Source organism: Saccostrea echinata, unplaced genomic scaffold, assembly GCF_033153115.1.
Source record: "Saccostrea echinata isolate AGI-Se365-2 ecotype Australia unplaced genomic scaffold, CSIRO_AGI_Sech_v1 ptg000008l, whole genome shotgun sequence".
Lineage (NCBI taxonomy): Eukaryota > Metazoa > Mollusca > Bivalvia > Ostreida > Ostreidae > Saccostrea > Saccostrea echinata.
In genome coordinates this window covers 6,721,885-6,744,427 of record NW_026889757.1, presented here as the reverse complement: position 1 = coordinate 6,744,427, position 22,543 = coordinate 6,721,885, and the positions used below count along the sequence as shown (strand labels likewise).

The following is a 22,543-nucleotide window of genomic DNA, read 5'->3' as shown; positions in this document are numbered from 1 at the left end:
GGTAGCATATGTGACTTTTCATTTTACAAATCACCTTCTTCTTTTTGTTTGTAACGTTGAATTGAAAAGTTCTTAGAATATTTCACATTCAAACTTTTTCAACAACTCTCACTACAACTTTTAGGTTGTGATAATGAAGATTTTATGAACGAGTTAACAAATTTTACGAGAACGAGTCTTCCCGCGAGAGTTTATCAACTTCCTTAGCAACGGTTGGTTTTCGGTGGCAAAAATAGATTATGGTTATGATATAAACATTTAAATAGCCATGGATGCTGTTGGAACTTTAGAATTATCGTAAGTACAAATTATTTGTCGATAAATGATGCTGCTAAAACTCATTTTTAGAAAAATTACGATAGCTCGCCAAGTCAACAAGTCTGCATAAACAGATGAAGCATCATCAAATTAACAAAACTGACACGAAGTGAAAATCTTGGCTGCACTCTAGTATACACAAAGATTGAATTAAAGTAGCTGAACAATTTCTACTAAATTAAGGGTGCTTAATTTTTTTTGGCTTCATCGTGGTAATGATTAGCTGATGATGATGCAGTCATCTGTTTGCGTGCTTGATTATGATACTGGTACTCAAAGACATATTTTTCTTTTATTGTTATTTTTCAAAATTATGATTACATAAAACGTGTTTATTACCATATCTTTAAATTTTTTTATGGATGGCATAGAAATATACTTACTTGGATTTTGTGTATATCATAATAGGTGGGCACAGGGGTACAGTGGTGGCAAAATTGGCTACATTGATAAAGATGTGATCTGCTACCAGGCAGGAAGTAATGTGAAGTTTATAGCAGAAGATGGAGCAGAGACTGTGTTCAACTTCAAAGGAAATGGAGTTGGACCATTTGCAGTGCATCCAACAAATAAATGTTTTGCCGTTGCAGAGCAATGCCTCAATCCAAAAATTACTGTTTATGTGTATCCAACTTTCAGACAGGCTGCAGTTCTGAAAGGTTTGTGATAAATAAAAATTCTAATCATGGGTAGCTTTTGACACACCATATTGAGTAACATTTCAAAGAATTTGATGATCTGTGTAAATGAGAATGGTCTGTAGCACTGCCTTAAATGAAATTCACACTAAAGAGATAAATTTTGTGAGCTTGATTGAAATGAAAAAGAAATTGATTATGGAATTGCTTTCTGCAGATGGAGCTAAGCTGGAGTACAGAACGATGGCTTTCTCACACAGTGAATATCTTGCAACACTCACTGGTATTCCTGAATTTCAGCTCATTCTGTGGTGAGTGAAACAGAATATTGCAAATATCCAGAATGATATACAGAAGGCATAACTTTTCTGTAAACATACCACTTCAAGTCTGTTATTGTTTAAATATATTAGGTCAAAAACGGATATGTGATATACCAGTACAGGTTATGTAAATTGTGAAGAATGTCCTCATTTTATGAATGAATAATATGTATCGGCATTAGTTACATGTACACTGTATATGATTTTTTTTTTCATAAGAAAACAATTGCTGCATACAAAGTGATATGAAATGACAAGCTAAAATGAGAGATGCACATGTCATGTGTTTCCTATAGTGGCAACTTTTTAAATATTACTTTCCTAAAGTTAATTATATTTTCCCTCTATTTTAGGCGGTACACAGATGGAACCAAGTTAACAACTGTAGACATTACATCAGATCCAGTGACTTGTTTGACCTTTAACCCTGGAAACTGGAGGCAAATTTGTGTTACCACTGAGAAACTGATGACAGTTTGGAACACAGAACAGAGTGATAATAAATATGTTTTACTGCCTCAGTAAGGATTTCTCTACTTTTTTATTGGTTATTATAGTATCTTCAGAATTTGCTGTCTAGGAAAATTAAATCATAAACAGTACTTACAGATAGACAGCATAACATACATGTATGTATTAGATGAAAAAGAAAGAGAACATTATATTTATATGGTCATATAAAGCTAATGAAATATAATTTTGATATATGTACTAAGTAACACACAGTGAAGAAAAAAAGATCCCATCCTGCTTGTAACTGATGATATTTTTATGTAATGTTGTAATTTTCTATTATAAGCATATATTATTTTAAATAGAAAAGTAAAATTGCCAGCTGAAAATCCATCACTGAACTTTGATGACGAAAAAGAGAGAGATATTCCTACCCGAGCATCAACACGGATGACCAGGTACACCGTTGAACTTCCCAAAGCAGCTATCGCTGGGCTTATAGGGGAGAAAGCTGAAACTTTAGAAGAAATCCAGGACACCACTCCCCGTGTAGTTCCCCTTTCTCATACCTGGTCTCCCAGTGGTGATGTTTTTGTGGGATGTAAAGGAGGTCAAATTTTAAGGGTAGGGATTGATTGTATGTATACGTGTAATTTTTGTCATGTAAATTTTTAATCCTCTGATTTAGTGGGTTTTTGTTTGTTTGTTTTTTATCTTTTTAATAAAATATTTTTTAAAAAAATCAATTTATTGTAAGATTAACCTTTTCAAAAAAGTATTTAGTGGATGTTAAAATCTCTGCTGGATTGTAAATGATTTTTGGACAGTGCTGACAGCTCTTGGTCAGGCCACTAGAATCTGCAATACATATATTAATTTTTTATCAAAAATATCTTTTCTTCATAATAAACGTGTATTCTTTGTTGGTGCAAATTGCACAGTAAGTTTAAAATTGTCCTTGTTTTGAAATTCATATTCAAAATCTATTACATTTAATAGCAAATTATGTTTAAAGAAGTTTTTTTTTTGTTTGTTTTGGTTTTATATGCCTTATTCCCTGTAGCTAAGATGTTCATCAAAAAAAAACTCTGGCATATTTCTTCTGATTATAGTTTTTTTTTTTCATTCAATGGAACTAATAAAATGAGAATTGCAGTTCCGTGTTCATGTTAAAAATGAAAAATAAACCCATTTCAATGTACAATGTCCAAAAATTGATAAATTCCTTGCAAAATGTGTGGAAATTAATCTGGCACTAGGCTATTGTGCATTCCATGCTTAACATATCAATTGAATAGAAAATATTTTCTGGAAAATATCCAGAACAAATTTGCTTTTCATGAAAATATGCTTTGAATACAGTGTTTAAGTAATTTTTGTCATACTCATAGAGGGAATATGTATTGTTTGATAACTACTGTAGTTACATTTATAAGAACAAAAAAGAAATGCATTTTATATCCTAAATTTTAGCTTTATGCAGTTTTGATTGATGATGATACATGTATGACAAATTTTAGTGTAAATATCAATGATATTAATGTTGCTTTATCACTATAATTCTTATCATAATTAATAGGTAGATGGTGAGATTTACAAGGCCAAGGTTTTGTACTGCCCAATTCCTCCAGCCAGCGCCCCAAATTCCAGAGCCACTAGTGCTGCGAGTCGTTACAACTCCCAACTGGACTTACCAACAGGTAATATTACCTAGAGGTTAAAGGTTATGAAGGGAGTTCAAGGTCATTGATTTTAATGTTTATTTTTTAAAAAAAAAACCTACTCTGCATTTTTAATTTTGAAGGAAGATTTTCATGATAGATTTTTTTTTCAAATTGATATATGTGTATTTCTAAATTGGTTAATTGAATTTCTTCTTTTTTTTTTAATTAAAACTGATAAATCAATAAAAAATCAAAAGAAATACTATATATAAAGTAGATTAGACATATATACAAAATATGCCAGTATGTTGCAAAGTTTAAAACAAGACAGAAGTGCCCATTGATTTATTTTATATTATTTTTTTGCAAAAGTGTTTACATCTTAATATTCAATATAAATATTTCTACATGTACATTATAATTCATTTACAATGGTAAATGACATTTGTAGTCAAGAAGAAGACAAGATATGGTGAGCTAGTCGTTATTATGTTTGTGCTAGTAACAATTGCCTAGTCATACATGTGAATAGAAAAATGGATTTCACTAATGTCAGATCTGAAGTGAAGTTTTTGTCTTATTGATAATTGTTAGAACATTAGGTATTAGAAATACTAGAAGTGTGATTTCAATGGAAGGCAATGAAATTACATGTAATCAGTTGTGTGTAATGTCTCAGTTAAACGGTCATATATAATTTCATAAAGAACACATTAAATTTTTATTGTAATCATGTATTGTAGAGATGAATTGTATGTTTACATTACAATGTGCTCCTTATATTGTTATAGCGTACTAATTTAGATGGGATTTATTTTGGTGATCATCAAATATGTGATTGCTACTAATGCAAATGTGGTTGATAAGGTTCAAATTAGATAAATTTAAACACACATTTTTTTATCTCTTCATTTCAAATCATATATTCATACTTGTCAAAATAACCCTTCATGATATTTTTTTTTTACAATTATCTCAAAATCTTGTGAGGTCTTAAAAATATTTTGAGGTATTATGATTTTTTGTTTTAAAAAAAAGTTACTATGAAAAGGGAGTTGGGGCTTTTGAAATGCCCATATTTTTTTCCCTTTCATTGTTTAGCTTGTATTTCTTAGAATTTGTAAGGACAGTTCATTTTCAAGGTAATACTGGGCACACACATCAAATTTATTTCCTAATATATGAAAGTGATTCAGTACAGGTAGTTTAACCAGTGTTCCAAATTAAAAAAATAAAATAAAACAAGATCAATCATTACAAATTGATTAAAAAGAAAATCATGCTTAAACTAACCAACAAATTAAATCTAAATAAAAACTGTAACTGATAAGTTTGTTTAGTAGATTTGCAGCAGTAATTACCAGTATTTTAACTTGTTTCATCTATAAAAAAAAAAAAAATACATGTAGTATTGATACCAGTCAGTACAACTTGTAATACAAATTGATATGTTTCCTTTTGTTTGCAGCTGATGAAGTGAAAGATATGATACTGGAGGGAGGAGCAGATTGTGTAGCCCTCCACAAAAAGGGTCTTTATGTGGCTGGACAGGTAATGCATGGACACTTGATGTTATATATACTTATCACAAAAAATGTACACCTTATCCTCTAGGGATTGAGGCATACTGCAGACATACTTATTTCCTCATGGGATTAATTTACGGTATGTACATGGTCCCTTTTTTTTTTTTTTTTGAAATTATCACAACGTACTTAAAGTGCAGTAAGACATACGATGGTACTCTAGGAATCCATGTAATTTTCTACCTGCAGATTGAACAGAAATTGTGATTTTGATCGACTATGACGTACCCTACAAAAAATTACCTTTACAGTATATTTATGATTAAAAAAAATGTATAGTCACTGCCTGTGATATAATTATTGGCATTTTCTGATTTATTTATGGGGGGGAGGTTATCACTTTAAACAGTATTACTTAAGGAATAACTGTCTAATTTTTTGGATTCATGATATGATCAATCGAGTGGCTTGCGTGATAATTTGCATAAACGATGAAGGCATTTATGCATAAAATTATCACGCAAGCCAATCGATTGATCATCGTCATGAATCCAAAAAATCTGACAGTTATTCCTTATATTTACATGTACATGCTTCTGATTCTGCAAATTCCCGTGCTAATAGTCCCGCTTCTGTCTCTATTTGTCCCGCCCCACATGTGATTTTTTTTTAACCGCACCTACCGATGAACCAGTAGATTTATGTAGAAATAAAATATTTTTACAATTTGTAATTTTATTTCGGACAAAGACATTGGAAATGTAAATATTTTGAAATAATTTCAAAGACTTTGAAGTAAATGCTTTCTGCTGATGCTTATTTGCAGTATTAAACATTTTTCTGAGATCTTGACAAGCTAGGGTAATCTACCAATATATTAGTCTGGTTTCCCAAGTTTAACTTGAAAAAGAAGCAAACACATTTTTTCATGGTATTTTAAAGTTTTATATTTGTAAACAGGAGTCTGCTCATGAATTGTGTAAAGATCAGTATTAAGTTATACAGTCATGTACCCTTAAGACAAATGTATCTATTTCAAATTGTTTTTTTCATACACAGGATGGTGTGATAAGATTAGTAGATCTGAAATCAGAGGAATTTAAAGTTGTGGAACAGATTCCCATTGGAAATCCTGTCACTTCTATGGCCTTTTCCCCAAGTTATCGGCATTTAGCTTCAGCTACAGGCAAAGTAAGTCAATGAGACTATTTGATTGAATTTTTTCTGCTACTTGTTAAGACCAAATGAGTTTAATGTTTATAACTTATTATAAGATTCCTGTAAAGTATTTGTTCATATCTGTTGTTGTTTTTTTTTTAGGGAACTCTCCATATCTATGATGTGGGCTCACCACCAGATTCTGTCAAAAATCTAAAGAATACTCACTGGGGCAACTTTGTTGGTGTATCTTGTCTGGCTGGAAATGAATACTGTGTGGTGGGTTTATAGAAACTATTATCCATTTATTATATATTAATTGCTACATTAAAAAGTTTTATTGTGGATGCTGTAAATTGTACTTTGTTGACCTTTGAACTTTTTGACCTTGTAGTCCATAAGAGAAGATGGAGAGCTTCAGGTTTGGACAATAGACAAAGGTCAGCTCATCTCGTCTGTGTCTCTGGGAGTACAGGTGAGTACTCGTAGCTGTATATTTAACATGGATATATGGCTATTAACGAAACAAAAATTCAGTATCATGTTGATTGTACAATTTAAAAAAAGCTACAACTAATATGAACTTTAACAGATAATAAAAATATATTCTGTTATAGTTGGTAAATAGGATTTCTGGTCCAGTCAATGCATTGCACATACATGTATACAGACAATCTTTACCATGTGTAATTTTTTTCTGTTCATAGGCTTTGTGTCTGTCTTGTTGCCCAATGGTTCATGTTGCTGCCGTGGGAACCATCAGTGGCCATGTTTACTATGTGGATCTGACTTTTCCTAAGAAACCTAGGCTTGTCACAGCAACCAGACTTTATCAGGGACCACTTACACACCTCATGTACGATATTAAATTTATACACTGAAATTTAAAGTTTCACCACTGGAAATTAAAAAAAAGTATAAAAGATAAAAACACATGTTTTAATTTGGTTCTTTGATTACTTCAAACTTATGAAAAAGATTGAGGTTTTGTTTTGTTTTGTTTTGTTTTTTTTTTTTTTTTTTTTGCTGTTTTTTTTTTTTTTTTTTGAAAAGTGACTTTTCAGTGTTCCTAGTTTTAATAAAAAACAGAATATATCTTCAAGGAGTTGTCTGAAAATTGTGATATCAAATCTTAAAGTTTGTGAGTTCTGATATTTTACTATTTTGATTTCATTTTAGGTATGAATCTGAAGGGAAATACCTGGTGACTGGGTCAGATGATGGACATGTGTTTGTAGTAGATGGTAGAGCTTCAGTCAACTTCAAACCCATTGGATACACAAGTAAGTGTCCACAATAGCAATAACACATTATCCATCTTTTCACTGTATCACTGTAGACCAGGTGCTAAAAAGTAGGTATTCTATCATAAATTGGAATTTGTTCCTATTGCTTTATACAGGATAGCAGATGAAAATAATCATTGAAATCAAATTTTTATATTTCAATGCATATCAAAAGGCACCAGAATGAAAATGCTTTTATAAAAATAATTACTGAATTGTATAGATAACTTATAAATGTTCTAAAATATCAATTTAAGTTTTAAATATCATATCAATTTAAGTATCAATACAAGTATAATAGCTTAAATTTCTTTTTTTTTCAGCTATACCTGGAGATATACAGTGTATTGCTACCTACACCTCAAACACAGTCACAAAGATCGTGGTCACCTCTAACACGAGTGGCAACAAGAGAAATGGAGCTGATACAGTGCTTTATTTCCAGGTTACAGATGACATGGTTAAAGGTAGAACACATCACTGAAACTGGCAGAGAATTTCATATTTCAAGCAGAGAAAAGAAAATGTCTATAGCAAGAAAAAAGAGTGAAAGTCCTTTTATTGAAATCTGAATAAAATATTTATTTATGCTTCTTCTTTTTTTTTTTTTTTTTTTTTGGTGTTAAAAAATATGCTTAGTAGTTATCTGTTCATTGAAATCCTTAAAGAAAAACAGCATTTCCATGTGAATTTTCAAGAAAGTAATTTAAAGAAAAATACCTGTCATATCACTTGGTACTCGACAAGTTTGAATTCAATAATTGAGTTTCCAGAGCAGATTACTCATGTTGCATAAAATGTCTTCTACACTAGTACTGTGAAAGTTGATAATGATAAGGGGTATATCTATGATAATTAAATGTGTTTTTCCCTTTCCACAGATTTGAGGAGTAATGTCAACAGCTTGAAGTACGACTTTAAGGATGTTTCCATCAAGCGGATGATTCTGAAAATGCCCATTCCTGGTTATGGGGCTGCCTTGGCAGATGAGAATACATTCTTCAGTATGGGACAAGTCTCTAGAAAACTGTATCAGTTCTCACTTCCTGAAGAGCTTCCAAAGAAGGTACATAAATCATAGCATAAATTTAACTTTCATGATTAAGTGAAGAATAAGATAATGAGATACTAATCTGGATGTTAATGTTATTTAAGTGACAGTTTGGTAGGCTATAGGGTTATATTGATGTATGTAATTCAGATTTATTATTATAGTTTAACTTGCAATATATGATCCTTAAAATAATATTTTCTGTTATTTGCAAGATATTTCATCAGCTGATTTTAATAAAAATTAATGAAACACAAAAATTTAATAGTATTTCTCCTGAAAAATTCTAAAAATGGACATATTAGGGATTAAGAAATTATGTGTTTAAAACTGAAATTGCCATAATTTTCCCCAAAAGGTAGAGGTTGAGATTGTAGAACATGGAGTAAAGAAGACTATTTTGGTGGAGGTAGAAAACTTGATATCGTTTATTTTCACAGAAGTGTCCAAATATCCCCTACACTACTGAAACCTATGCATGTCACTAAAATATGTTTGGCACAATTGTGTCCTCTACCAATCACTTTGCCCAAGTGTCACATGTTATATGTAATTTTTTGGTTACTTTTATTTCATGAACCTCTAAGTTGTTTTTCATTTTCTTAAATTCACCTTATTTTAATTATAATATTTTGGCCGTGATTTCTAGGAGGACCATATGCATATACACATGGTTTGTAACTTGATAGTACTTGTTCATTGTTCAATGAAGCTTTAATTAAATACATTGCAAGCCAGTTTGAACTTGGTGTTATGATGAGTTCTTTACAGTATATTTATTTATGCTTATGATTTTTGGGCTTTTTATAGTTGCTAGCAAAAAAGATACATTATGGGTTATTTATTGGATCACTATAATTGGTATAAGGAGATATCAAAATGTAATCATAGATTAAATGATAACCAAATTCATGCAGGAACTGTCTGCAAAATAAGGGTCAAGGGTGAGAGAAAATAGATTTAAAATGATATATATTTTATAAATCCCATGATAGAATTTCTTCTACTGAGACTGAAACACATCTTTGCATAAGTAATGCCTACACAACCACAGTATTTAGACCTGCTTTTGTTTTGTGAGCTATAATTATCTACCCAGACAACTGATCAGGTAATGTAATTAAGATAAAAAGAACTGTGACAATTTTTTTTAAAACAAATATTCAATTTGATTGGTTGACACATTAGTCAGATGATGCAATCTTGGAGGAAGATGAGGAAGAACTTATCGATAGTGAAACTTTGTTTAAGAGGGTAAGGTGAAGCTATGGCTTTACTAAGTGTTCTTAGCAACTGCAGTTTGTTGTAGAGATGTCATGTGACTTAAATCTGTCAATCTTCTACATACAAAAATAAACAGATTAATGTTTTAATGCAGGTGGAGTTGCTCTCTGTAATGTTGATTCTTTTTAAAAAAGCTAATCCATCACAGTTAAAAAAATTAATCGTTCGATAAGTACATGTATATTTAATATTTACAACTTTAAGGACTTTTCATGAAATAATATTTTTTTAATTAGTTAATTAGTATTAGGAGGGATCTTGGATATTTAGTGATTAAAAAATCAAACAATGTACAGTATAACCTGAGTGTTTGTGCCTCAAATATATGAGGTGAATGTTTGTATTATTACATTTCTGTGTTTTACTAATACATGTACTTCAGGAAAAGTCTTGTTTTTCTTAACCAAGTGGAAAATTAACCAACTTATTTTATAAAATCATGAAGTTTATGTTAATCTACTAAATATTTCACTCTTATGCTTGTGTTACATCAAAGTCATAAAAATAGTCAAAGTCATATATTTATAAAGTTGTTTGATATATTTTGATAATAGAAGAAATATATTAAATTAAAAGACTGTTATAAAAAATTATGTACACATTGATAAATAATCACTGTTCTTCCAGGGGAAACCAAATGAATTGTTTCCTGAGGCTGAGTTTGATTCCCATCAATTTCCTGGAGGCAAGTTACAGTTGTCTCCTCATGGTAAATGGCTTGCCAGCTGCGGTACAGATGGTGCTGTACAGCTCCGTGCTTTGGGAACACTAGTAGGTTCTATTATATATACTGTATGAATTTATTATAGTTACATACATGTACTACAAGCTAGATTAAGGGGACAAATATTGATCATGAGAGCTATAATTTTGCTTTGTTTTAAATTCTATTAGCTTGAAATTTGTCTTGCATTCTGAGAACAAAATCTGAATCTTGATGTGACATACATTACAGGACAGGTTTGTAGTTATAAATCCTCATGACTACCATCTGGGAGGTGTCAGGATTGTGGCATTTGCTGACGATGCACAGAACATATTTACAACAGGATTTGATGGTGTTCTTTGTTGTTACTCATGGAAGTAAGTTAAACCTGCATAAATGCTTTTAAGCAAAAAGTGTAACCCTTAATTTACATCACTTATTCAATGTCTGTGTATTTCATAAAGTTAATATGTATCAGCAGGCTAGCAACCTAAATTTGCTTTTATTATAAGTCATACAGGTGATATGTACTGGCTGAGGACACAAAATGTCATTTTTTTTGTAAAATTTTACAATTACATAAAGGCAGAATACAAGAACATATTGTACTACCATGTATATTCAATGTGAATTAATTTTGAATTCGATCTGATCGCCACAGCTTCTCTTCCACTGGAATTGGTAAGGCAAAGTCAGCCATGGAAGCAGCCAGAGCACGTAAGACAAGATTGATGCAGATCCAGAAAGATGAAGATGAGGTTGTCAGAAATTTCCCAGAATACACTGCTCCTTCCACCTCTAGACCTGTATCAGGGGAAATAACTCAGGCAGAAAAGGTACCTACAATCATGTACTCTCTAAATCATGAGTTGATACGATTCCAATTTCCATGAGAGTGTATATCTGAATTAAGAGGTTTTTTGGGAGTATTTGGATATGATACAGTTGAGGAGCAATTCAGCTTTCTTATTCTACATTTTCCATTGTGATTTTTTTCACAGAGAAAGGGTATATTTCTTTCTTTGAAAAAATCATGCAATATTTTTTAAAAAATTACCTATGAGTGCTCTGTTAAATGTGTTGAGTTCTCCCAGGATAGTTTGTTGGATTATTTTTCAACGTAGTTACCAAAAAAAAAAAATTATAATAAATAGATAAATAAAAATAAAAGAAAGGGGGTATTGAATTTAGTTTTGTAATGATATTTTTGTTACCAAAAAAAAAAAAAATAATAATAATAATGATAAATAAATAAAATGAAAGAAAAAGGGTATTGAATTTAGTTTTGTAGTGATATATTTTTAATCTTATTTGGAGATTGGTGAAAAAAAAATTAAAAGATGAAATACATGTAGGCTTAAGATATTTGTAGAGCTTGATCAATTGGTGGGGTTTTATTTGACTTATGATGATACTATAAACACTCTGTTGCTCAAAATAGGTAGGCTTAACCCCTCCCCTTAACCAACTTCATTGATATAAAGTACCATTTCACCAAGAGAGAGAGAGAGAGAGAGTGTGTGTGTGTGTGCATCCACCTTCCTTTAATAATTTTCATTAGTAATTACCTTTATATGACATGTATCATGTTTGCAGGAGAAAAAGGCTTTGGAGAAGGCTCTTGAGACTGATGAAATCTACCGCACTCCAACACCTGTAGCTCCTAGTGATGCCACTTGGCAACAAGTACAAGAGTTAGAAGTAAGTCCCATAACTCTCTATGATACATTTATTCTGTCTTCCTTAATCTAGGAATAGAGAAAAGTTATAATTAACTATTAAAATTTGAATAATTTTTTTTGTATGTGGTTATATATAGTGAAACATGTTGATCAATATTTTCATAAAAACTGTTATGTATATTTCTTAGGCATAAATTAATTTGACAAAAAGCCCTAGAGTGTAACAAATTTGATATAAAAAATGTCAAAGTAAAATGCTCTTGAGTATCATGTGGCCTCTCAGTTTATTTTTTTATAGATAAATTGAGGTTTAGAGGGTTATCATTGGCATAATTACATCATATCTATTAAGTATTCATGAATCAACTTCTTAAATTCCTCCTATTTTTTTTTAATTTAAAGTTTTGCTTATGTCATACAACTGCATGTATGTTTTGATATTTTAGTCAATAAAAGAAGAAGACAATGAGTTTGCAAGTGTCAAACAGGACTTGAGGGTTCAAATTAGGGATATGAGAAGAACGGTGAGACAATTCAGGACGTAACTGAGATTAAAGTGTTAAAGCTTGCATGTTTTATCTTCTCTGAGTAATTCACAAACTGCAAATTTTATAACTTTTACAAATTAAATTCTCATGCATGTTCTAAGATTTTCAACGTTAAAGTCAAACAATGGACAGTGACACACACCCCCTCTCCCCTCCCAAAAGAAATGGGGTATTGACTATATCATTTGATTCAAATCTGTTGAACTTGCATTCATAACTTGGAAAAATCTTAAAGCCAACAAAAAGCCAAACTTTTTTGTTCATATATACATGTATTAACTTTTTATTTCTTGTTTTTCAGATTCAAGGGATGCTGAAGCAAAACGAGACTCTGCCAGATATTGAGAAACTAGGTCGCCATGAGTTTGACCTTGACATTGAGGAACAAAACCGTCTCCAAGCAGAAGCTGATGCTGAAGTCAACAGGGTAAGTCCCAACTCTCATCTGATTATTTGAAAGGGATTGAATAAATATTTATTACATAATTGCATGCTTGAAGTGATTTTGATAAAAAAAAATAGATCAGTATTTTTTTGTTTGAAAAATCTTTTATACTAACATGGTAAAATACGAGAAATATCTATGGTAAAAATTAGAAACCTATCTGTGTAAACTTTAAATCTCAATTTCTAGGTTAGAGAAGAAATAGAATTTGAAAACTTGGCCAAGATTTATTTGAGGGAAATGATCAAAAGAGAATGCTGGGATGAAATGAATGTCAAAGGTCGAGCTATTCAGGTAAGTCAGAGGTTGAGCTTTTCAGGTATGTCAAAGGTCAAAGGCTTTTCAGGTATAAAAAGTATTACAGGTAAGCCACAAGGTTCACAGAAAAGAATGAGTGATATTTTAAAAGTATAAATTGCAACATAAATGTGCAATAGTTGATGTGTGAGTTAGATACATGTATGAATGATCCTTTAATAAGATAATGTTCAATATTTTCAATTTATAACTTGATTGTACAATTATATTCTATCATAAAAAAGTAAGTCAAGTTCTAACAGTTTCATTTAGAGATTTTTGAAATATTTTAGGCATTTTTTACATCACTGGAGGTTAGCAACTTTCCAATGAGGAAAAGATCAGCTGCTGCAGAAAAACAGTTACAAATTGTTACAACTCGCAGGAAGATTGAACTAGCTGATATCGCAGTAAGTACAATAATTTACAACTGGCAAGAACTGCAAGGATTTTTCAATTATTTGCTAAAATGTATGATATATGATTAATTATAAAAACTTTGAATATTTTAAGTTATTAAAAGCTTAAAATGGAATACATGTAGGTAGTTGTAAGTATCTATAGAACTGGATATTTGTATATAGAGCTTTTTTCATTGCTTGAGTAATTATTGATTTTTGTTTACAGGCTCGTAAAGCTGAAATGGAGGGTACACAGAGGCCAGGCATCACAACAGCTGTAAGTGTTCAGATTAAGTACAATCATACTTGTACCTATTTACTCTATCCTTATCCTGAAAAGATGAATGTGTATTGTTGTACAAGTAAACTTTCCTTTTAGTGATTGTTTTTTTCATCATTACTATACTTACAATCTGCTTTTGCAGTACTCTTTTGAAACTGTTGCATAAGCATTCCCTTTATTAAGGTAGTCTTAGTAATGGTCATGTTTTACTGTAGATGTTACTTAGTATGCTACATCAGCAGAGTTATAGACGAGTGAGTCATTTTCACAATGTCAGTTGCTTCTCATTGCAGATGTTTTTTTTTGGTGTCATTTTGAAAAATTATGTTCTTTTTTCAGTTTTGCATTTACTTTTCAGTTATCTTTCCTTTTTTGCAAACAATGAGGGGAAAATCTCAAGAAAAAAAAGGGGGGATGCTTTTACAATACACTTGTATTTGATGTTCTGCTTCCAGCATATTGGTCTACACAAGTGTTCTCATATGTGGAATAGTACATGTAATTGAATACTGTATTTATCATTACAAATTATAGGTTTGGGTGTATTTTTATAGCCAAATTTAAATCAAAGAGCTTGAGATCACTTCTGTTACAGACAGTTTACACTGGCATTATTAAATGCCAGGAATTTGTTACTTTTTGAATGTAAATTTGCTTTGACAATGTTCAATAATGTGGATTTTTTATGTTTATCTGATTATTTACATTGTTATAAGAGCAAGGGTAGAATGAGCTTATGTTGTAATACTGCCACTTGTTGGATTTTTTTTGAAAATTTCATTCAGTAAGTATTTTAAGGCATATACACTTAAAAAAAAATTACTGCCTTATTGGCAAATCTTAAATCCTTATCTTCCTGTGTTGTAAAATGTTACTGGAATATGTGTACTTGTCTCTTAAACTAGATAAAAAATGCCAACCATTTAACAAGATGCTGATGCAGTATATATTTGACTATGTTTACAGGATTTTGATGTATAATTTACAGGATTTTAATGAATAATTTATGGGTTTCTGATGTAGAATTGACAGGATTTTGATGTATGATTTACAGGATGATGAGGCAGCTGACCTTGATGAAGGAGAAGAGGGAGGTAAAGAAAAACCCTCCACCACTGGCAGTCTGGGTAAGCACTAGTGTCCCATGTCTAAAGTGTTCTCATGACCTCATTAAGTCAGAATTGCTCTCAGTGACAGGGAAAGAACATGTTAGCCAAGTTTAATTTCATTTTTATGTTGGATTTTTTTTTTTAAATAATGAAGTTAATTATTCTAATTATGAATCTGATTGATTTATAATGTGATAATTTGAATATGCATTTTATGCCCGTTTATTTTTTTTTTTCTGTGCACTCACATCAACTAATTGTGATTTGATGTTGGCTTATTAAATTGAATTTATTGTATTGGATTTGAGCATGTTCTATAATTTTGGTGATTGGGATTTACAGGATTTAAAATGACCACTACATAAAATGTCAATTGATAATTTAATTCCAGATCAGGGAATGAGTATGTTTTTATCATGATAAGTATTAGCACTAGAACTTTTGAGCAAGTTATTCCCTTTGTTAGAATAAAAATACATTTCAGATCTCCTGGCACAAAATTTTAATTTTGATATAATGACATCAGTATCAAAAAAATGCAACAGATATATCATACTGTATTGCTCAAAAGTTTTAATCTATATAAAAACAGCTCTCTCAGAATATTAGCTATTTCATCCAGTTTCCTCTTCATAAAAATAGTCTTTTTCTCCTGTCATTCAAGTCTGTCATCTTCATAAAAACTTCAAGGTTATGGCATGAGGTTTATCATAGCACGGACAATTATTTTATATACAGTACTTATTAGGGATGCACACTGCTAGGAATAAAAAAAATAAGATAATCTATTTAATGACTGTTCCACTTGTACAGTATTACTACTGTATTGCATATTAACTGGTGATTTTTAAGAATAAATAGGAAGGTAGGGACAATAAAGTTACCATTACATGTTTTAAAAGACTGTTGAAGGTAAAATGTTTGGGCTGAATTACAGAATCTTGTAGAAAGATATTTTTTAAAATGAAATCATCTTGATAATAAAAAAATATATATTACCTAGATGTTGTCTATTTTATTTCAACACACTGCATGTCAAATCTTTAGATGTACAATATAAAGAAAATGCATGTTTCATTTACAGTGTAATATACTAATACTGCATGTGATGTCTTCTTAAAGTCATTGTACTTTAATTATGATAAACTTTGATAGGGACAGTCTGTCCATAACTGTTAGAAACTTGGGGTACAGTACAGGCTTTGTAATCAACTGGTGATGGCAGAAGCTTTACTGTGTACACTGTACATGTATAAAAGATTATAAATATGCAGCATCTATTGCTCAACTAACTCTCCAGAATTTCATACACTAATACATGTAAATAATATTTATTTAATCAGTTTTGAAATCAAGCAATATTTTATCTAGTTGGAGCTCCTGTGGATATTTTAAAATCATAACTGGATGGATTTTTATTTATTTGCTTGACTTATTTAATAGGTGCTATGTATGGAGGGGGCAGTGACCTCTTTTTCAGTCAGTTTGACCTCCACACACGGGACCAGAAAGTCAGTCAGATCGTTCTCTTGGAGGTAATTATCTCCCCTGTCACACCATCAAGTTTCTCTCTGCTTGAAACATTATACAAAAAGTCAAGGACATTTCAGATTGCCTATCCCAATTGGTTTACATCTTGTCAATTATGTATAATTTTATTCTTTCACCTGTTAGTAAATATTTATGTATGTAGAAAATGTTTGTCAAAATTTTTAATTTGCAGGATGCAATCTACAGAATTAAAATTGCATTTAACAAAGAATTTGATGAAGTTTATCAAAAGAAACTGTCAGAGATTGCTAAAATTAAAGATAAGAACAAGAGGATTGTAAAGATTCTACAAGACCTGGATCTTCAGGAGGACATGGTCAGTCCTGAGTTGTCTATTTACGAGGATCCAGAGTCCCTCCTCAAAGTAGAAGATCATGAGGTAAATTTAGGGGGTTGTAAGGAGAAATGTCATATGCTATAGTGATATGGTGAAAGGTTATCAAATGCTCTCCAAATAATTTCAAATGCTACATGTACATGTATACAATGTACATGTTTGTTGTAGATAGCTTATATATAGAGCATGATCAAGATTGGAATGTTTAGGATAAGGAAAATAATCTTAAAACTACAAAACAAAAATTATTTTAAAATTATTTTAAAATACCTAAATATGTAATTGAAATGCATAAATACATGTATGTAATTAAAATGATATGTAGCCTAGCATTATTATGAATTAATAATTGTCCACATAACTGATTCATTGCTGTATTGATTTACCAGTTGATTTCTATTTTCCCAGGTGAAAGTGGAAAAATATCTGACAGCTGAACAGAGGAAAGAATTAGAGAAGAAGGAGAAAGAGGAAGAGGAGAGAAGGATTAGAGAAAGAGGAGATAATGCCCGGGAGAGAGGACTGGACATGATGATGGGAGGAGTTCTGGAAATTAAGAAAGAGGATGAACTTAAAAAGGTAAACTTGCAGAGGTCTTTCTCTTACAATAGAATGAAAATCATAAGAATTAAATCCCTTAATCTCCTCCCCCCCCCCCCCCCCCCACCCCCCCAAAAAAAAGAAAAAAAGAAGAAAAAATTAATTTGAATTTGAATTGTTATTTTGATTTTCTTTTTCAGGATATTCCCAAACCATTGTTTATGTCCACTAAGGAACCCACTGACTGGACTGAAGATGAGCAGAAGCTGGCCAAAGAGTATGAAAAGAAGGTCAAAGAACTGCAGGAGGAAAGGGAAAAGTACAGAAAGGTCAGTGACAAAAGGACATGTAATGGCATAAAGAGTCTTTCTTGGTACATAAAGGACAAAGTTTATATACTGATTAATGAATGTCTTTAACAGCAACTGGAGACAGAATTAAGAAAGCTCCAAAGCATGATCCAAGATGGTATGCAGGGATTTGACGACGTTTTGACCCAGTTGTTTATGAAGAAGATTAAAATTATGATGGTCATTTATCAGGTGAGCTCATTTAAGTCCTCTCCTATTAATTGTCAGGATTTTGATGACATATGTAGTCTTATCAATCTGAACATTTAGTCCAAATGTCAGTAAAATTCTTTGCTCTAAAATGGCAACACTAGGATTGTTTTAATCTTTTGATCAGTAAAACTTACCTAATATGCCATTATAGTGACATTAAAGTGATGATTGACATTTATAGGAGGAGCTTAAAATTCTGCGTCTGCGTTATTCCCTGTTGGTGGAGGAAGAATTGGAGACAAGAGAGAAAGAACTAAACCGACTCATGGAGCACAAAAAAGCCATGAAGGTACACTAGCTTTATACTCATTATCTACCATGCTGAGTTCTCTAGAAAGTTATAAGCATTGAATTTTAAATGTTTGATTTCTGTTGTTCAGGCTTTGACAGCAACTGCTGTCATGGAGTCTAAGAAACACATGGATGCCTTCAAGGAGCAATATGACATTCTGAATGCTGAGGACAAGGTCATGGACAAAGCGTTCAAGCGTGAATTCCATGATGTTACGGCTGTACAGCAAGATCAGCTTTACAGACTGTTCAGAAAGAGGCCAAGGTATGATGCAAGAACATCACAAGTGAATAATACCTTTGTTACTAATGTTTTAATTCATAATGATAAACCAGTTAATTAATCTTTAAGTAAAATAGTATATTTGAATTTTATTCAACTTAAGTGTATCATATATGCATGTTTACTTCATATCTATATTTTTTCAGAATACCAAGACTTAAAGGTTTTGACACCCCTGCTCCATCCACGGCAGATTCCTCCCTCCCCAATCCTTTTGCTGACCGTCCCTCCACGGCCAGACAGCACGCCCAGGCCAAGGCACAGCTGGACGCAGCCATTCAGGACTTGGACAAAATCTCCAACATGCCTGATGGAGTGGAGGAGGCAGTTTGGCAGAGACTGTGTGCTTACAGGAGAGAAAAGATTGAGAATGATTTATTGGTAAGTTACAGAATATGATAGATGTGGAAGACATCTGTATTTGTAATAGCTGTTATAAAATAATGCAGACAAGAACCTACAAAATATATTTTCATGAATATGTATACAGTCAACCCTCCTTATCTTGAACTTAATGGGACTGAGAAAAAGTTTAGAGATATCCGAAGGTTTGAGAGATCGAGGTTAAATTACAATACGAATATAGTGTTGTGACTTCCAAATCATTTCACATCAAATGTATTTGAGATACATGTATCTGAGTTTGGAAAACTGAAGTTCAACTATTTACACATAGTTTTTCAAAATTGTGCTGTATTTCGTTCACAGATGATTATTACTCCAGATCATCAAGATGAGTTTATTTGTACATGTAAATTTCATAATACACATTAGGTCCAAATGAAAACATACTATTTAATATCCTGACACTTGCATTACAGATAAAACAAAAAGCCTTGGTCCTGGCAGAAATGGACAACTTTTACAAGAAGAGAGTGGAAGAGGATGAGGGACTGAAGAATGAAATAGAGGGAATATTTGATACACTCAACAAGTATGTAATGTGTGCTATCTCAAAGTTTTCTTTATCAGTCAGCTGTTGACAAATTAATACAAATTTAAGGTAAAGTAAACCTTCTAGGATCAAGTACAATTTGTTTAAGAAATAATTCTCGCGTCCGAGGAATTGTTGGATAATATACCCAGATAGTTTTGAGATTTTGTTGACAAATAAAAACCGATCCTAAAGGGCATGAGTTTTTGTACTTAAATTCTTATTTTGTTTTCTAGATTGCATGATGACAGAATACGATTTAACCTTAACTTAGAAGTCCAGTTAATGCTGAAACAAGGTCAAGTGGAGGTGGATCCAACCAATTTTATCCATGATTATAAAGATAGTGCTCTGATCCACAGGAGCGTGGTAGAGGAACTCAACAGTAATATCAAGGTACATACCTCATATACATGTATCTATACAACAGTTAGTCTGGCCAGATGATATTTTGACCTGAAGTATTTTATATGGACCTCAAATATCCACACAGTAGTTAGTCTGACCAGATGTTATTTAATCATTTTATATGCATACCAAATAAATGACCTGCATGTAGTATTTTAATAGTATAAATATGATAACTGCACTTTATATAACTTTGGTTTGAGTTAAGTCCAGCTGGAAATGTTAATTTGATATGTAATTCTCGATGTGTACATTTGTAGCAACTAGGTGAAAGCAAGATTACAAGTATGATGGAGAGCAAGGACTTTAGGAAAGGCATTATACAGCTAGAATGGTGAGAAAACCTAAAGAATTAAGATGAAATATTTTCAGTTTGTTTTTCCATTAAAAGAATTGTACAAATACATGTACATGTATATGCTATACCCTGTCCCATGTGACTGTTTACAGGGAACAGAAGCGCATGTTGATGCAGATGGAGGATCTACAGAATAAGATGAAAGACATTCAGTTCATGAAAGTCACCAGAGAGATTCAACTGGTAGGTTTGAAACGATTTATAAAATCACCTGTATGCAGTCTGCTTTATATTTGTAACACTTAGGTTGTCTATAGGGACAAATTGTATGCATGTATAGTTATAACTGAGCAGTAAACATCTACCCTGAATTATACACACATTATCCTACCTTTCCTTCAGCAAGATAATTGGGAGAGATACCTTAATTTATAAATTATTGGACAATTTGCAATGCAATCATAACAGTAATTTTAATTATCAACAGAAACACCATACCAACAGTGAAAATTTTGTCTCATTGTTTAAAGGATAAAGGGATTGGTTTCAAAATATTCACATATAGTGAATGAATGCATTCAATTCTGATCTCAAAATGATCATGCTAGCTAGCTGTTTTAACCTCTATCTCCATATATTGTGTTAATTATTTATAAATATTCAGCTTAATACCTGTATTTCTGTTCTAGTATTTGTCAAACGAGGATTATGAGGGCAGAAAAGCAGAAGAAATAGGAAAATTAGAACAGACAATTCTCACCCAGCTAAAGGTAAGTTACTTTAGTAAAATGTTTTCAATAATTTTTTTTAAAAATCTTGTTCATTTTTTAAAGTACAGCATAATATTGGCAAGGATATTGTATGTGCCTGTATATTCAAATCCCAATGCTACATAGGTCATTCACTTCCGAGAAATCATAAAATTGGCATGATCATTAACAAATATGCTGATACAAATACTGGTATATATATATACTTAAATTATTATGAATTGCCACATCAGTAACAGCAACAGCATATCAAAGTGTCAAGGTATAAAATCGACTGAAATAAGTTGCCATAAAAATTATATCTCCTAATATTTTGTAAGTTTATAATCAAAGTAAAAGAATAGCAGCATTATGACGACACAATCAATTTTTCCATCAGCATCATGAAAAGAATGTCAAGGAGAAGAAGAAGATACTGAAAGACCTACAGAAGACAATCAAGTCTCGAGATTCCGAAAACTTCTCAATGGACAATGATCTGGCGGAGCTGAATGTCACTGTCAATGAGAGGAGACTGATCGACCAAGTCAATGGTACGGCTTATTTCTCAGGGAGGAAGATTCTTGAAATTTACACACCGATTCTTTAAAAAAAAATTTAAGACATTAGATCAGTACTTAAACTATATACACCCTTATGTTGTTTTTTTTTCAGCTGAGAGAAGATCAGACACTGGAACAGAGAAGCGATATCAAGAAATAGTCCAGCGACGGAAACTAGTGGACCTTGCCAAAGCCCAGGCACAGGAAGTGGCCGTGTTACGAGCTGAAGTGGAGCGGTTACGCATGAGAACTTTCCCTGCTTTAGTTCAAGTGGAGCACTAGCATTTGCTGAATGTGATACTTTTGTCTGTTAAATGAAGATCTTTGATTTTTGTAATTCAGATCTCTTTTCTCCTTGACAAAATAAATATGTAATTTGGGGCACATTTGACAGTCTTTCTCGATTTAAAATCTACATTCACAGATGCATTAGATCAGAAAGTGTTTGTAGTTGAATGTAGACCCTGTGTACACAAACATTGTCAGAGTTTAAAGAAAGCTATATGAACTGTATCTCTGTATTTTTTTTTTAATTCTTCTGTTTGATTTTAAGATAACTCATATTTGTACAGTGAAGAAAGAATGATGTAATAGTACATTATTAAAATATCTGTGATATGAAGTATACATGAACATGTAGTAAGAATAGTATATTTTATTTTGTATTTGATACTATGAAATATCACGTGTCAAACTATGTTTGAATGATACATCATTAATAAATGATGAAACTATGGAATTTTTTCTTACATCAAACAGCGCCATTATCAGAAAGATTTAAGATGGTAAAGAACATGGAGCTACAAGTGTAATTATGGTAGGTCTTTAAATGTCTTACAATGCCATTTATCAGC

General features: G+C 31.7%; 1 protein-coding gene across 6 annotated transcripts; it reads left to right on the top strand.

The window, feature by feature from the left end:
* The first annotated feature begins 199 nt into the window (after nt 1-199).
* On the top strand, nt 200-22,428 carry LOC133180991 (cilia- and flagella-associated protein 43-like). 6 transcript variants are annotated; one of them, XM_061315484.1, is made up of 42 exons: nt 200-297; nt 727-977; nt 1,174-1,267; nt 1,633-1,800; nt 2,098-2,356; nt 3,312-3,432; nt 4,865-4,947; nt 5,982-6,113; nt 6,243-6,359; nt 6,475-6,555; nt 6,788-6,936; nt 7,260-7,363; nt 7,690-7,833; nt 8,248-8,432; nt 9,606-9,671; nt 10,329-10,472; nt 10,657-10,784; nt 11,069-11,243; nt 12,004-12,108; nt 12,536-12,613; nt 12,939-13,064; nt 13,272-13,376; nt 13,673-13,789; nt 14,007-14,057; nt 14,279-14,317; nt 15,118-15,190; nt 15,564-15,575; nt 16,616-16,707; nt 16,896-17,102; nt 17,469-17,639; nt 17,801-17,929; nt 18,023-18,142; nt 18,345-18,452; nt 18,544-18,719; nt 18,884-19,118; nt 19,559-19,671; nt 19,908-20,067; nt 20,340-20,413; nt 20,530-20,620; nt 21,067-21,147; nt 21,527-21,680; nt 21,802-22,428. In XM_061315484.1, exons 1-42 carry the CDS (start codon nt 269-271, stop codon nt 21,969-21,971), a joined length of 5,217 nt encoding a protein of 1,738 aa, XP_061171468.1. In that variant the 5' UTR covers nt 200-268; the 3' UTR covers nt 21,972-22,428. The 6 variants fall into 6 exon arrangements, with proteins under 6 accessions (XP_061171468.1, XP_061171471.1, XP_061171473.1 ...); XM_061315487.1 differs by lacking the exon at nt 9,606-9,671 and adding an exon at nt 9,067-9,090; XM_061315489.1 differs by lacking the exon at nt 9,606-9,671.
* Nucleotides 22,429-22,543: the final 115 nt, after the last annotated feature.

Excerpts from the sequence above, each read along its gene's own strand:
- LOC133180991 (XM_061315484.1), top strand. The coding sequence starts at position 269 with ATGGATGCTGTTGGAACTTTAGAATTATC. Across the intron at positions 7,834-8,247 it reads TACAGATGACATGGTTAAAG|ATTTGAGGAGTAATGTCAAC; the intron begins GTAGAACACATC and ends CCCTTTCCACAG. Across the intron at positions 13,790-14,006 it reads TTGAACTAGCTGATATCGCA|GCTCGTAAAGCTGAAATGGA; the intron begins GTAAGTACAATA and ends TTTTGTTTACAG.